At 56.1% G+C, this 15,192-nt stretch overlaps 2 protein-coding genes across 2 annotated transcripts in view; one reads left to right on the top strand and one right to left on the bottom strand.

Moving 5' to 3' along the window:
• The first annotated feature begins 332 nt into the window (after window positions 1-332).
• On the top strand, window positions 333-15,148 carry LRRC56 (leucine rich repeat containing 56). The gene is made up of 11 exons (XM_008593832.1): window positions 333-520; window positions 1,931-2,018; window positions 3,989-4,049; window positions 10,470-10,566; window positions 10,639-10,839; window positions 11,627-11,810; window positions 12,223-12,399; window positions 12,480-12,544; window positions 12,790-12,932; window positions 13,103-13,221; window positions 14,271-15,148. Exons 1-11 carry the CDS (start codon window positions 344-346, stop codon window positions 14,597-14,599), a joined length of 1,641 nt encoding a protein of 546 aa, XP_008592054.1. The 5' UTR covers window positions 333-343; the 3' UTR covers window positions 14,600-15,148.
• LMNTD2 (lamin tail domain containing 2) overlaps window positions 14,919-15,192 on the bottom strand; it is a 7,378-nt gene continuing 7,104 nt past the window's right edge. Inside the window, exon 9 of the mRNA XM_008593833.1 lies at window positions 14,919-14,923. Within this exon, the coding sequence (XP_008592055.1) occupies window positions 14,919-14,923 (5 nt within the window). The remainder of the gene's footprint in view (window positions 14,924-15,192) is intronic.

Genomic DNA, 15,192 nt, shown 5'->3' with positions numbered 1-15,192 from the left:
CCAGACCCTCCAGCTCACAGCTCTGTGGGGCCTCAGATGGGAAGGCCTGGAGCCAGCACTCCTTGCATGGACCCTGACGGATGGGCAGAAACACGGAGGGTGTTCCAGCGGGCAGGGGTTTAGAACCAAGGTTGTAGAAGGAGACTGCGAGTACCTCTGCACAGGCTGAGACCAAATGAATGGGGCACCATCAGGCCAGGCCAGGCCCAGAGCCTTCCCTGGGCTCAGGGGGTGGGTGTCAGGGGCTTGCTGCATGCAAGAACGTGTCGAGGGTTGTGCCAGGGCTGGAGGAGCAGAAGCTTAGAGGCTTTGCCCTCTGCCTCTCCTGGCAGGTTAGGTGTGAATGGACTCAGCCTCGGATGGATCCCATGGTCCTCGGCCACGCACGGCCAGCATCCAGGTACGGGAGCTGAGCTGGCAGGGCCTGCACAACCCCTGCCCCCAGAGCAAGGGTCTAGGCAGCCATGCGGGCAGCTGTGGAGAGCAATTGGTGGAGGAGTACATGTCCCCTGCCCGACTGGTAAGTGCTGAGGGCTGGGGTGACGTCTCGGGGCCTCCTTTCTGCTGATGTCCATCCTGCCCTCTGCCCCTACCCCTCCTGGCCTTACCTGGCTAATGGCTGCCCTCAGCCCAGCCTCTGTAGCTGGGTCCTCTCCGCCCACTTTGCCCTTGGGGCCCCTGCCAGGGCCCAAAGCACCAGCAACCCAAGGTACTCAGTGACAGCACTGAGTCAGGCCAGGACTATATAAGGGTTTGCCGAGCACTTTGCCGTCCTTGAGCCAGAGGGCTGGCCCCTCCTCACTCAAGCCTGCCAGGCCCCAAAGCACCAGCAACCCAAGGTACTCAGTGACAGCACTGAGTCAGGCCAGGACTGCATAAGGGTTTGCCGAGCACTTTGCCGTCCTTGAGCCAGAGGGCTGGCCCCTCCTCACTCAAGCAGCTGGCATTCGGGTGGGGAGACAGGGTGGCAAGCCATCAAAGCTCATGGCACTCGGAAGTGCAAAGTTCCAGGGAAAAAAGGAAACCTAGAGTAGAGGGAAGGAGACAGGTACTGGTTGGGGGCTCAAGGGCCCCCACACTGCCCCTTAGGGCAGAGCTAACCCTGCCCTGGGCTCCTGCACCCCCTCCCAAACCCTCCGGGCCCTTAGGCTGAGGTGGGGTCACACAGTGTGCAGTGACTATCTGGAGCAGAAGGCAAAGGCTTTCTCCCAGACCTGGGGTGGGAGCTCACTGTCACCCCACCACCTCCACCTGAGTCCCAGAAGGTTCTACAGAGCCCTCTTGACTGCAGGTTCTCACCCTGGACATCCCTGCACCTCCCTGAGTGCGGGGTCACCTGCCCACCATTGGCCACCCTGGGGGAACGGACCCCGCCAGGTACACACACTGCCTAGGCCTCCTCAGAGTGACCGGCCACATTCAAACCTTCACACTCTCCATGAAGTTCCCACTAATACCACACCAGGTGGGGGCCAGGATCCCGGGAGGAAATGTTCGTATTTCGCACGTCCTAGGAAGGACTGGTCCTGGAGCCCAGGAAAGCAAAAAGCACAGTAGGGCCCCACACAGTGGCTCCTGGTGTGAGCACATGTGTCGCCACAGGGCTAAGGCCGGCTGTGGCTCTGCGCTGCTCAGCGGGGCTGGTCCCTGGGCTCCAGGCTGTGCTCAGTCTATTCCGTAGGTCTCTTTTGGAGACCAGCACCCCCAGGGCATGCCCTTCTCTGTTAGTGGCCCCACCAGCCAAGCACAGTCACATTCCACCAGGCAAGCTGTCCATGGCGAAGGTCAACAGGGTTGAGGCAGGAACATATTCCTGCCCCAGTGGGGGCCCTGCAGAGTTCCGTGGACAAAAGAATGGGTGTAGCTGGAGGGAATGGTGACCAGGACCACGTCCAGTCCCCCAGGGCTGACTCCCCAGCTGTTTCTGCAGCAGGCCCTGGCCCAGGTGGACGACCTTCGATTGGTGAGGGTGTTGGAGATGTGCGTCGACACCCATGAGAACAGCCTGGGGAACTTCGGTGAGCCCCCCGCACCCCTTGCTGCGGTCACAGCCAGGCCTCAAAGAAACACCCATGTTTTTCTGGTTATGAAACAACGTTGCCCATACATCATGGACAGTATGTCTGTTGCCTTAGGATCGACCCCTAGAACCAAGATCTGCGTCAGGCACAGGCAGAGGTTCTAGCCCTCCAGCAGGACAGCTCGCTCAGTACCCCCACAGGTGGAGCGCCCACCTTCAGCCCCCCACCAGCACCGCAAAGTAGCAAAGGTTAAAACGATGCCAAGTGAAATCTGACGCTTAGTGTTAGGTGCTCCCAAAACTTATTTTGAAATGATTTTGAACTTACAGAAACATTGCAGGAGGAGCACAGAGACTGCCAGACTCGCGTGCGTCCTTCACAACTGCCACGTTTGCTACATTGTTCTCTATCTTTGTGTATGTACACACGTGCCTACACAGGCACACACACAGCTCACGCACATGTGCACACGCACACACACAGAGCTCATGCACACGTGCACACACACAGCTCACGCACATGTGCACACGCACACACACAGAGCACGCACACACGTGCACACACAGCACACGCACATGTGCACACACGCACACGTGCACACACACAGCACACGCACACATGTGCACACAGAAGCACACCCTTGCACACACACGCACACGCTCGCACAATCGGGCAGTTGTTATTTTTCCCAGGCAGTGTGTGACTGGTGGCACCACGCCCTGTCTGTGCTGACGCTTCCACATGCGTCTCCTGAGAGGGAGGACGTTCTCTTTTTTTTCTTAAAAGATGACCGGTAAGGGGATCTCAACCCTTGGCTTGGTGTTGTCAGCACCACGCTCACCCAGTGAGCAAACCGGCCATCCCTATATAGGATCCAAACCCGTGGCCTTAGTGTTATCAGCACCACACTCTCCCGAGTGAGCCACGGGCCGGCCCAGAGGACGTTCTCTTAAGTACTCACAGTGCAAGGGTCAGAGTCAGGAAACTGCACCGGCCTGCCGTCCACTGTCCTCCACCAAAGACGTTACTCAGATCTCCCCAGCTGTCCCAGCAGCGTTCCTTAGAGCAGGAAAGACTCTTCCCGTCCAGGTTATTGTGAGTGAGATTAAACAGGCCCGTCCTGGATGATTTTGTTTTCTGTTTTGCAATGGCCTGCTAAGTTCTTGATTGCAAAATTTGGCCACTCTGTGCACCTGTGAGGTCCTGGGGCCACGTGCACTCACTCAGGCCCTTCCCGCCAGGTGTGGTCTTCGGGCCGTTGTACCCCACCAGCCTGCCCTGCGCCCCTTCTTTCCACGAGTCAGGGACTCTGCCTCACAGTCGGTGCCCCATCCTTTGAAGGGCTGAGAACTCAGAGCCTTTCTCTGGAGCTTTGGGCAGTGCAGGGACACAGGCTGGGGAGTGCCCATGATTTGGCACCGGGTGCTGCATGCTGTTGCATAGACCATGGTCTGGAGTGCCTGGGGTGCCTGTGGGTGGGCTGTGGAGCAGTAGTTCAGGGGCAGGGTACAGCTTGGGGCTCAGGGGGCACTGGTCCCAGCCACGCCAGCCTGACTCCCATTCTCCAGGCCAACTCCTGGAGTCTCATGGCCTTGGGCCCTCCCAGGGACAGCCTGTGCCACCTCAGGGACAGCCCGTGCCACCCCATCTGCTTGGGTGTACCTGCTACACCTGCCTAATTCGGCCCAGGCTGCAAATGTGGGGCATGTGGCCGTGAGGTTGCCTAGGGCTCAGGGCAGCTGGGCCGAACCCTGCTAGCAGGCCCCACAGAATAGGACCCACTGGCAGCCAGAGGAGCCCAGGGCCCTGAGAAAGCTCCTTGTGCAACCCTGTCCCTCCTGCCGTTGAAGCACCAGCTTCTGCCTAGAGGCTGGCCACAGGGGCTGAGGGGCGCTGCTGCCTGGGGTGGGTGCAGAAAGGTGGGTGGGGCGAGGGGCCAGGCCAACCTCCTTCCTATGGCCCCACAGGGGTGCATCTGCCCAACCTGAGCCAGCTGAGGTTGAACGGCAGCCGCCTGGGTTCCCTCAGGTGGGTGCTCACTGGGGCATGGAGGGGCATTGGGAGGGGCCCAAGGGGTGGGTCCCTCAGCAGGGGCTGAGGGGAGTGCTGTGGGGGGGGCAGGGGTTAGGCTGGGGTGAAGTTCCCCAGGGTCTAGAGAGCTCAGCAACTGCCCCTGCCTGACCCTGTATGACCCTGTGGAGGGCGGTGGGCTCATGGAGGGGTGTCTGAGACATTCATGGGGGTGTGGGTTCTCTCCCAGATGGGGGGTGTCTCTTGCGGGTGGGAAGTCTCCTGGGTGGGCCCCCATTGAGAGGACAAGGCCACGCCATGGGCCAGCCTGGCTCCCGGGGATCAAACCAGGTCGTGCAGGGTGTGACAGAGCCGGGACGTCATGCAGAGAAAAGCGGTGAGCAGGACCTCCAGCCTGAGCCTCCCCGCACAAGACATGCACCTTAACTGCGGAGAAAGCTTGGGGCTCTCACACCAAAGCGTCTTAATAATTAACTTAAAAGACAACCTTGACAACTGAAGACAGCTCAGAGGTTTTTTGTGTATCTCATTGGACTGGGAACAACAAAGTTGAAGGGATATCAGACTCTATTTGGGGGCTTTGAGCAAAGTGGATTTCCTAAAAACTGCTGGTTTTATGCAGCCTGGGCCTGGCGGTACATGGCACGGGAATTCCAGTCAAAATTCTAGAAAATCCTCCAGCTGTTTGAACCAGGCTCTAAGTGCTGTGTCCAGTTATTTCCAGATGAAGTGATAAAGATGTTTATTGAGCAATCTCACTTTGATTTTCCTTGTTTATGCTTCTGTTTCTCAAATAAACATCAAAATAAATTTATTGAAATATGTGAAGAACTGGAAATGGAAGTAAAGGAAGTTGGAAGATGAACTGGCCCTCAGTGGGCAGCCTGAGGAGCTGGACCAGAGCGGGAGGGTGGAGGTGACAGGGGCCTCGGCTGGCACCCAGACAACAGCGGAACTAGAAGCAGGGTGTGGGGGAGTCCCCAACCCAGTGCACACGGCGTTAACTCAGCAGTCCCCGTGATTAAGGCTGATAGATTAGCTCAAAGAACAATAAAAGTGTATAAAAAACACGTAAAATTAAATAAAGAATTAACTATGAAAGAGAAGTAGAAGGTGTTATAAAATTGAGAAATACAGTATGGGCCGGCCTGTCAGCTCAGTAGGTTAGAGCTGGGTCCAGGGTTCGATCCCTGTGCCGGCCAGATGCCAAAATAAATAAATAAATATGATATACTATTTGTAACGAAACCAAAATGTACGAGGGAAAATTATTAAATTACAAATTTTATGAAATCGTATTCAGTTATTTGATAACAGCAGTAAAAAATGTATGTGGTGAACCCCTGAGTTATTTCTGTTATTGAATCCCGAAACTTGGCCAAATGATGTTTACAAACCTTCATGGGATGAAAATGAACAAAAACTTGTAAAAGGAAACTAATTACATAGGATGATCCAATGCACCACTGTTGTGACCTAGATGATCGCAGAAATATTAACTATATTAAAATCTTGGGCAGCATTATAAAGGTTAGGAAATAATTTCAGCATAGAGGCTGTGAGTGTATCAGAAATTGAGAGAGAATTCAGCACCTCAAAATGTCACCAGCGTGAAGACACATGTCCTGCACACGGGCTGGCGTGACTGTCAGCCGCAGGCTCACAGGGAACAGCGCTTGCAGGCCAGCCCGGGCTCGGCGCCCTTGGCTTAGTGTCAGTTGTGTGAAAAAACCACACGGACACTCTGTGCAGCTCAGCAAGTAATTTGGAAACTATTAAAATAATTGGGTGGACAAGTTTCGTACAACTTAATCGTATGCGTTTTTCTCGCTACTGGAGATGTCGAGCCTCACTTCATAAAGCCCGTGCTGATTTTGTGGGTGGACTCTGTCCTTGTCTTGCTGATTTCTGGGAGTTCTTGGTATATTCTGGGTGCACGTTGGACGCTGCGGGACTCTTCACCCTGTGTCCTCCTGCCAACCTCGTGGTGAAGGGCTTCAGCAGAAACCCTTTGTTTATTTCCTTGTGATCGGGCCCATCACTTCTGGCTGGTGCTCGGGTGCTGTTCAGGAAGGTGTCCATGCCCGCAAGGCCACGGATACTCCACTGTTTCTTCTATTCGCTTTCTGGTCTCACTTTCCAACTTATCTGCAAAGTCACCTTTGAGGCAGCACAAAGTTGGACCCGGCTTTCTTTTCTGCCATGTATGGCGAGTCGATTTTCCCAGCGTCACCTGCCAAGCAATACACCATTTTCCCGTGCACGTAGCGCGGTCTCTGTCGCCGGGCAGCTCCCTGTGTGTGTGAGCGTGCCCACGAGCCCTCTGGCATCTGTCGGTCTGTTCCTGCGCACAGCACGCTGCCGTGTGCGTGTGGCATTGTGACAAAGCCTAGCACTGATGTGCTTGTCTTCGCTGTCTTTTTCACAAGCTCACCCAGCTGCTCCTGGACACCTACTCTTGCATTTGAATTTCAGTTTGTTGGGTTCCACACACACATACACACTGACCTTTCTGGAATTTTTATTAGAATTTAAAAAGATTTACATGCTGATTTGGATTTACTTGTTAGGTTATACATCCACAAATACGGTATATCTCCCTATTCATAAGTATTTTTTAAAATATTTTAATAGAAATTTAAAGTTTCTTCTGTAAAGTTAGAATGCTTCCAGCTGCAAGTTACAGAAACTTGTATCGGGCCGGCCTGTGGCTCACTTGGTAGAGTGCGGTGCTGCTAACACCAAGGCCACGGGTTCGGATCCCATATAGGGATGGTCGGTTCGCTCACTGGCTGAGCGTGGTGCTGACAACACCAAGTCGAGGGTTAAGATCCCCTTACCGGTCATCTTTTAAAAAAAAAAAAAAAGAAACTCGTATCAAACTAGCCTAATCCATTAGAAATTATTTACTCCTTCAGGCCAAGACCTGAGGACGCGTGAGTGGGCAGGACGCACAAACTCCTGTCTCCCATGGGACTGAAGCCCAGAGTCAGACTTGCAGGATGGGTTCACTGAGTGTGATGTGTGATCCTCTGTGCCTGTGCTGGTCCCCTCACGGTGCAGGGTGGCTTCTGCAGCCCCAGGCGTCCTCAACATTTGTGGACTAGGACAGTGCATTTGTTTCCTGGGGCTGCTGTCGCACAGTACCGCAGATGGGGCAGCATCAACAGCAGAGATGTGTCTTCTCACGGCTCTGGAGGTGGGAAGCCCACGGTCCAGGTGTCAGAAGGAAGGGCTGGTTCCCTCTGAGGCTGTGAGGGAGGATCTGTTCTGGGCCTCTCTCTAGCTTCTGGTGGTTGTTGGCAGTCTTTGGAGGTCCTTGGCTTGTAGAAGCATCGCCCAGATCTCTGTCTTTGTATTCACATGGTGTTCTCCCTGCCTGTGTGTCTCCATGTCCAAACTTTCCCTTTTTATAAGGTCACCAGTCATATTGGATTAGGGGTCCACCCTACTCCAGTTTGACCTCATCTTAACTAATTCATCTGCAGTAGCCCTATTTCTAAATATAGGTCACATTCTGAGGAACTGGGGGTTAGGACTTCAACATAGGACTTTGGGGGGGACACGGTCCAACCCGTAACAGGAATGCCCTCCTTGTGTGCATTAGTGAGAACAAGGGACACATTCCCCTGCATTCTCCCTTGAGCTGCTTTGGCTAGAACTGCGTCATGCCTACGCTGTCCCACACCAACCACCAGCAAGAGGGTGGGATTTTGATGGACTCGGACTAAGCAGGATCCCCCCACCCACCCCGCTGCCACTTGGGACAAGTTAGGACACCAGCCTCCTCGAATCACATGGCTCCCTGAAACCAAACTAAATTACTTTCCACCTATTGTATAGTACTTTTGTGATCATGAATAAGGTTATATTTCTTGTTTCTGTTGTATTTCTTGGTTGATTGTTACAAATGTAGAGAAACACTATACTGATTTAGAATAAAATTTAAAAATCAAGGGCCGGCCCGTGGCTCACTTGGGAGAGCGTGGTGCTGACAACACCGAGTCAAGGGTTAAGATCCCCTCACCGGTCATCTAAAGAAAAAAAGAACTTACTGTTAAAACGGGTCCAGATCTGGAGGTTCATTAATGGGTATTGGTCCATCAAGTTTTCTATTTCTTTCAGTGCAAGCTTTGTCTAGGTTTTCAAAACGTTTTATAAAGGCCTTGTATTATCTCAGACTGCTGCCGTGGCTCTCACGATTCCTCTTTTTAAATTCCATATACTTATTTGCACGGTCTCTCTTTTCATTCCTGATCTTCTTGCCAGAGGATTGTCCATTAAGCTTTTGAGAGAATCAGTTGTGGGCTCGTTAACACTGGCTGTGACTTTCCTGGTTGTTGCGTCACTTTCCTTTCTGTGTCCACCCTTCTTGTCTTTCGATGTTGCTCTCTGCCGTTCTTTTCCTAGTTCCTTGAGCTGAATGCTTAGCTCAATCGTTCTAATCCTTCTAGTTTTTCAATATATTTAAAGACCTAAATTTCTCTTTATGTACAGCTTTAGGCAAGATTCCATAAATCTTGTACACTTTGCTTTTTGTTATTAGTTTGAGAATTTTGTAATTTTCCTGTTAATTTCCTATTTCACATGAGGTGTGGCAAAATCTACCAGTTATTTCCTAATATGTATTTCTCTATAACAAAAGGATTTCCTATTTTCAGCTGGGCATGTGGCCATGTGATCAGTTCTGAGCCACAGGTTGCAAGTGGGAAGGCGTGTGCAAGCTCTGAAAAAAAAAAAATTGGACTCAAACAATAATGCCATTACAGAAATGAAGAAAAAACTGAAAGCAACGTTGCAGGAAACCCAACAAGACAGGAAGGATAACAATAAGCAAAATTTATTGTCCATGAATGGAGTTTAAAAGAACCACAGAGAGGGAGGCAGACAGAGGGGACCTAACATGCACAACTGGAATCGCTGCAGAAGTAACTGGAACAATGGAACAGGAAAAAATATGTAAGATTAAAGGAAACTTGTCAGAAGTAAGAGAAGAGCTTCATCTACAGATGGAAAGGAAAACCTGAAACTGAATTGCTGGCACTGAAACTCATCCTAATAAAGTTACCGGACTTCCAGATAAAGGTAAAAATTTGGGGCAGCCAAGAAAAGAGATCAATTTGTCTTTTAAGAACAAAAAGAGAGAAGTTTTCCTCAGACTTCTCTACAGAAACACTGGAACCCAGGAGGCAGTGGAACAGTGCCTGTGCGTGGCCAGGGGTGGCCGTGCAGGCGAGTCGCAGAGTGAGTCTGAGACCACGCGTGTCCACCAGGCTCCTTGAGGAAATCACTAGACAGAACTTCCAGCCAGTTAAGGGATGGTCGGAAAAACCATCTAGGGCAGTAGACTGGGGATAAACACTGAATCCATGTACCTAAAGGACAAAGACTAAAGCAAATGTGATGGGGGCGACAGAATGAAACTTCAAAGCTCAGCGGACAGACTACACGGCGGGTGAGACACTGGCCAAGGGTAGTTAGTGAGCTGGGGACAGACCTGAAGAAATTGTCTGGCTGTGGAGAAATCTGCGGTTGTTCACGGGAAACCTGAGAGCTCAGGCAGCATCTTCACGAGGGGGAGGTGTAGAGGAAGCGCTGCAGCGCCGGGAAGAGCAGCAGGTGCAGAGTCCCCAGGTGTGAGGCCACTGATGGCGGGAGAGACGTGGCGGGCCAGTGCAAAACAACTGTCCCCATACACAGCAACATCAAGCTGCTGGGTCCCCGCAAACCAGCCAGCTCAGAACCTGACCACCTTCCAGGAAAGCCCCTCCCCTCCAGTGTGTCCAGCAGCTCGGGGCTTCCAGGTCGCATTTCAGACCCTAACTCCCAGAGTGAATGCCAAGAAGCTATATTCATAGTATAATTAGAAATATTATGATACCTGCAGCATGAAATGTATCATAAATTTCTACCTGACCACCTTCCAGGAAAGCCCCTCCCCTCCAGTGTGTCCAGCAGCTCGGGGCTTCCAGGTCACATTTCAGACCCTAACTCCCAGAGTGAATGCCAAGAAGCTATTCATAGTATAATTAGAAATATTATGATACCTGCAGCATGAAATGTATCATAAATTTCTACTGGCCCGCCCTGCTGGAGTGGGTATCAGGTAGGGCTGGGCCAAGCCATCCAGCAGCAGTGCAGCTCCCCAGGGCCGGGCCAGACCCCCCAGGGGTTGGAGAAGGTAGGGGACACTCTGCCCATGCCCGAGACCAGGAGGCTGCAGCAAGGAGGGAAAGGCTGGGAGCCAGGGGGTTCTGGAGTCCCTGCCTCATCTGGGAGACGACCCACAACTGCCAGTCACAACTGCCCCTGCACCTGCAGGCAGCCAGGTATGGGTGGTGGCTGGGCACAAGGAAGGCCAGAGATATGGCCCTCCACTGCAGGATGGTACTGACCACCCAACCCTGCCTTCTGCAGAGACCTGGGCACCTCTGTGGGCCGCCTACAGGTTCTGTGGCTGGCTCGCTGTGGCCTGACTGACCTGGATGGCATCGCCTCCTTCCCAAAGCTGAAGGTGGGTCTGTGGCAGCCTGGGCTGGGGAGGGGACACCAGGCAGGTCCTGGCTGAGATCCCCCTGCTGTCTAGGAACTCTACGTCTCCTATAACAACATCTCGGACCTGAGCCCGCTGTGCCTGCTCGAGCAGCTGGAGGTGCTGGACCTAGAGGGCAACAGCTTGGAGGACCTGGGGCAGGTGCGCTACCTGCAGCTGTGCCCGCGGCTAAACACGCTCACCCTGGAGGGCAACCTGGTGTGCCTGCAGCCTGCCCCTGGCTCCTCCAACAAGGTGTGTGTGCTGGGCACCTAGTCAACATGTGCAGGGCAAGGGAGACCCGCTGTGGCTCCGACCTCTGGGCCCTCCCGAGGGCTGAGACCTCTGCACCCACCTGCACACATGCCATGCCCCTCAGCCCATGTATGTACCCCGAGAGTCCGTACACACGCCACATGGAACCACACCTGCTTGGTATAGTCTCCATGGAGGATCATGTACACAACACATGCACAAACACATGTGCGCACGCACCCACACACACCCGTCCAGAGCCACCTCCATCCCCTGCAACCTGTGCACACCCTGTGTAGGAATGCACTCCCATACAGTGTCACGGGCCTGTGCATGCCCTGCTTGGAGGTGCCACACACACAACACTGCAGGCCCCTGTGCGGCACAAAGGCCCATTTTCCCCCTGCACGGGCCATGCATGCCCAGAGCATATACTGCCCACCCCACTAGCTGCGGCTTGGTGGTGCACATGTTGGGGTCTGCATCCACCCAGTGCACAGTGGCTGCTTGAGTGGGCCAGAGCCCTGAGCTCAGGGCAGCTCCACAGGCCAGAAGGCATCACTGGACCCTGGCCACTGGCCTGGAGAATGAGGGATGAGTCCAGTCCCTGCAGTCCCTGGAGTCCAAGAGTGAACCAAGCCAGCCCCAGCAGGGTGGGCCAGCATCACTGACCCCTAGCTCCCTGGCTCTGTCCCACAGTGGGTCTGAGGGAGAGAGGCTCAGGATAAAGCTGGCCTAAAGGGCCCGCTGAACCCAGGCCTGCCAGCCTTTGCCCTCCACCATGCAGGTGCTCCAGGGCTACAACTACAGGGCGGAGGTGAGGAAGCTCATCCCACAGCTGCAGGTCCTGGATGAGGTGCCAGCCACGCACACAGACCTGCCGGCCCCCCAGAAGCTGAACCAGGACTGGCTCATGGTGAAGGAGGCCATCAAGAAGGGCAGCATCCTGGATGGTCTCCTCCCCACGCTGGGTACGGCAGCCACCCACCTGGAGACCTTGCCACCAGCCTGGGCCCCCACCCCAAAAGAGGGCTCCACCCCCATCCCCCAGGAGGAGAGGCCTCCACCCCGGCCCTCCTCAGACCTGTCAGAGGTGGAAGGCCGTATCTCATACCCTTCCCCAGCCCTGAGCCCTGGTCCCCATCACGGCGCAGGTCCTCCTGCAGGCCAGGACGCCACCTCTGTGAGCAGCACCTGTGCAGAGGGAGAGGAGGGTCTGAGGCTGAGGGCCTCTCTGGAAGGAAATGAAGTTCAGAGGCTGGCCTCGGGGCACGTGGCTTCTTGGGTGTCAGGTCCCTGGTCTGTGGATAGAGTCTGGGGTGGGCTCTTTGGCTGGCCGGCTGGCATGGGCCTCTGTGACCTCTGATTCTGATCCTTGGGCAGATCGTCCCCTTGGAGCCCCCATGTGGAGTTTGGATCCCAAGTTGTCCCTGTCTGAGACCCTGCCCCGGCTTCTCAGACTCTGGCCCCTTTCCCTTCTGGTCCCTGGGGGCCCGCTGCCTGAAGGCCTGCTTCCTGAGGACATGGCCCCAGAAGACCACAGCAGCAACCTCACCCATGGTAACTGACCCTCCCAGGCCTGAAGCCAACCCTGCAGCCCCTTGGCCCCAAACCAGGCCCAGCCAAGCCCTCTTCTTCAGGTGCAGGCCAAGTCCTCTGCGGGAACCCCACCAAAGGCCTTCGGGAGCATAGGCACCAGTGCCAGGTATGCCCTCCCTACCCCCCAAAGTGGGCAAGGACTCCGGCCACAGTCAACCTGTGTCCAAAGCTCCAGCCCCCCAACAGTGGACCCGCATCCAGAGCTCTAGCCCTCCCCCAAAGTACACCAGCATCCAGGACTCCAGCCCCCACCCCACAGTGGACCAGCATTCAGGACTCACACCCTGACAGTGCCCTGCCCTACAGCCATCCCAGGGCCGGGGTCCCCAAAACAGCTATTTTCCTCCCTAGGCCTGGGTGCCCCCAGAGCAGCTGTCTCCACACAGGCCAGAAGACCCAGTCACCAGCACCTCTACCCCAGGGCCCGACCCTGCAGACATATGTGACTTCCTGGCCGTGGCCAGGCTTCAGGCCTGGAGGGAGCTGGGCCTGCGGTGGGTGCCTCTCCCCCGGCCAAGCCCTACTTGTGCATGTCCTGTGGTGTGGGGGATCAGGGCTGGGGGCTAGGGGACTGTCCCAGAGTTCTGCACTCACTTGGGACAGGGTCAAGGGGAGCAGGGCTGCAGCTTCTCCTTCTCCCTGACCTCAGTCCCCTCCCCCATAGCCACCTGGAGTCCCAGCAGGAAAGGGCTGCAGCCCCCTGGGCCCCACGGAGAGCCCCTGAAGAGCAAGAGGACCAAACTAGGCCCAAGACTTACCCCAGCCCCCCAAGCTTGGCCTCAGGTACTGAGCCTGCCCCTGTCCCCCATGCCTGAGAGTGATTGGAGACCCGCCTCGGGATGGGGACCCTCCCCTCAGACCATCCTGTATAGCTCAGCCCTCCCTTCTCAGCTGGGCTCTGAGAGGGCCTGTGACAGGCAGGTCTTCTGGGGCTGAGGGACTCACAAACTAGGGGGCCAACCCCAAGTCCCCCCTTCCCAGAGCCATGGGAACTTGAGGCCACCTGGGCTGGATGCAAGAGAGAGAAGGTGGTGTGAGCAGAATCCAGACAGGTCTGGGACACCCAGGGGTGCGGGCAGGGGTGCCACAAGCAGGATGTGCTCACTTGGCCCTTCTGGGGCGGGGCAGGGCAGGCAGGAGGCCAAGGCAGGGAGGAACGCCTCCACTTTACCCCCCAGACAGAAACACGCTGGGCTCGGGGATGCAGAATTGAGTCAGGCAGGGCCCTCTCCAAGGGACACTGGCTTCAGAGCGACTGCAAGCTGCGAGGCAGAGGGGACCCTCACCTAGCAGGGTGGCCGAGTCCGGAGAAGGGGCACTGCAAGCAGGAGGCAACAGGCGTGTGGGCTCCAGGGTTGGAGAGTGATCCTCCTCTTTGGGGGTGGCTGGTGTCAAAGGGAGCAGGGCAGGCCAAGTGGGAGGGCCTAGGACAGTCAAGAGGGCCAGCGGCTGCCGACAGTGAACAAGGGACGCCAGGTCCAGGTGGGCGCTGGGTGACTGCAGCCACCCACCCCGTGGGCAGTGGAGACTCTACAGTGGAGGCTTAGGAACTAACCCCCCAGGATGGGACCCAGATCACCCCAAGCCGGAGCCCCAGCCTCGCGTCCTCTTTGCCAGCCCCAGAGGTGGGTCGGCCCAAGCAACAGTCAGAGGTCACACGGCTGGGGCCACAGCTCCCTGAGGAGCACAGGAAGTGGGGCAGAGGGGTGCAGCCTGGAGGTGACAAGCCATGGGTGCTGCAGGGCCATAGGTGGGTGGGCAGTGGCCACACCTGCATGATTCTCTTGTCTGACGGGCCTTTCTGACACGCTCTCTCTTTCCTTGCTTTCTAGAGCCTTCCAGGACCTTGGGCTGTCACCTGATCCCTTCTCCCCCCAAGCACCCAATGCCACCCAATTTGGGCACCAGCTCCCCCTGGAGGTCTGCCAACCTGCAGTCCAGGGGCCGCCGGCTCAGAGCCCTGGGCAGCCTGGGGCCTGGCCTGGGTGAGGGGTTGGCTGCAGTGACTGCCCTGAGAGGCCTGGAGGTAGCCTCAGGCCCGAGTCCTGGAGCCCAGGGATGTCCAGGTCCACCGCCTGCTCTGGATCCAGCAGCTAGACCCCCAGGCCTGCAGTGCCTGCACCACCTGAACCCTATCACCCCAGCCCATTCCCACCCTTAGCGTAGCCCTCTGCCACTGTGGAGCTAGCCTGCCTGCGGGCTGAGGGGAGCCTGATGTGGACGCTAGCCTCACAAACCCCAGGGCATCTGGGTGGGGGTGTGGGAAGTGGGCCTGGCCCGGGAGAGGCCTCTCCTGGGAGGCCTCAGCTGCCTACCCCTTCCATGGGGCCTGGCCTTCCCAGGAGGACCTGTCAGAGGGGCAGGCCTGGAGGAGACCTCCCTGGCTAGGGTAGGGCCTGGGCAGAGGTGGCTGGCTCTGGGGCTGGAATCTACCCACCCCTTGTGAGCCCTCCAGTTGCCCCTGGGCTCTGAGCCACCGCCTAGGCTGCAGGGGCCAAGGGTCGAGGGGCTGGCGCTAGGTCGCCCAGGGCACAGCCTGGCCTCCCATCCCTGGTGGATTTGTGAGTTTCCTGGCGCGGGGATGGGGCTGCCAGTTGCTCCTCTTGGGGCAGGATGCTCCAGAAACCAAGCGAATCACTTTTCACTCTCGGGTGTATAGATAAGCGGTTTACTTTGCAGGCAACGTTGGTTCAATAAATGGTGCAGGGCATCGGCTGCCTCCTAGGTCGTCCGGCGCGCGTCCGCGGTGCGCGG

This window comes from Galeopterus variegatus, unplaced genomic scaffold (assembly GCF_000696425.1).
Source record: "Galeopterus variegatus unplaced genomic scaffold, G_variegatus-3.0.2 Scaffold9718, whole genome shotgun sequence".
NCBI classification, from domain to species: Eukaryota; Metazoa; Chordata; class Mammalia; order Dermoptera; family Cynocephalidae; genus Galeopterus; species Galeopterus variegatus.
This window is presented reverse-complemented; position numbering and strand designations above follow the sequence as displayed.

Bases quoted from the DNA above. Each gene is read 5' to 3' on its own strand.
- LRRC56 (XM_008593832.1), top strand. From the start codon at position 344: ATGGACTCAGCCTCGGATGGATCCCATGGTCCTCGGCCACGCACGGCC. The intron at 2,019-3,988 runs GTGAGCCCCCCG...ATGGCCCCACAG, and splicing joins GAACAGCCTGGGGAACTTCG to GGGTGCATCTGCCCAACCTG. The intron at 11,811-12,222 runs GTACGGCAGCCA...ATCCTTGGGCAG, and splicing joins TGGTCTCCTCCCCACGCTGG to ATCGTCCCCTTGGAGCCCCC.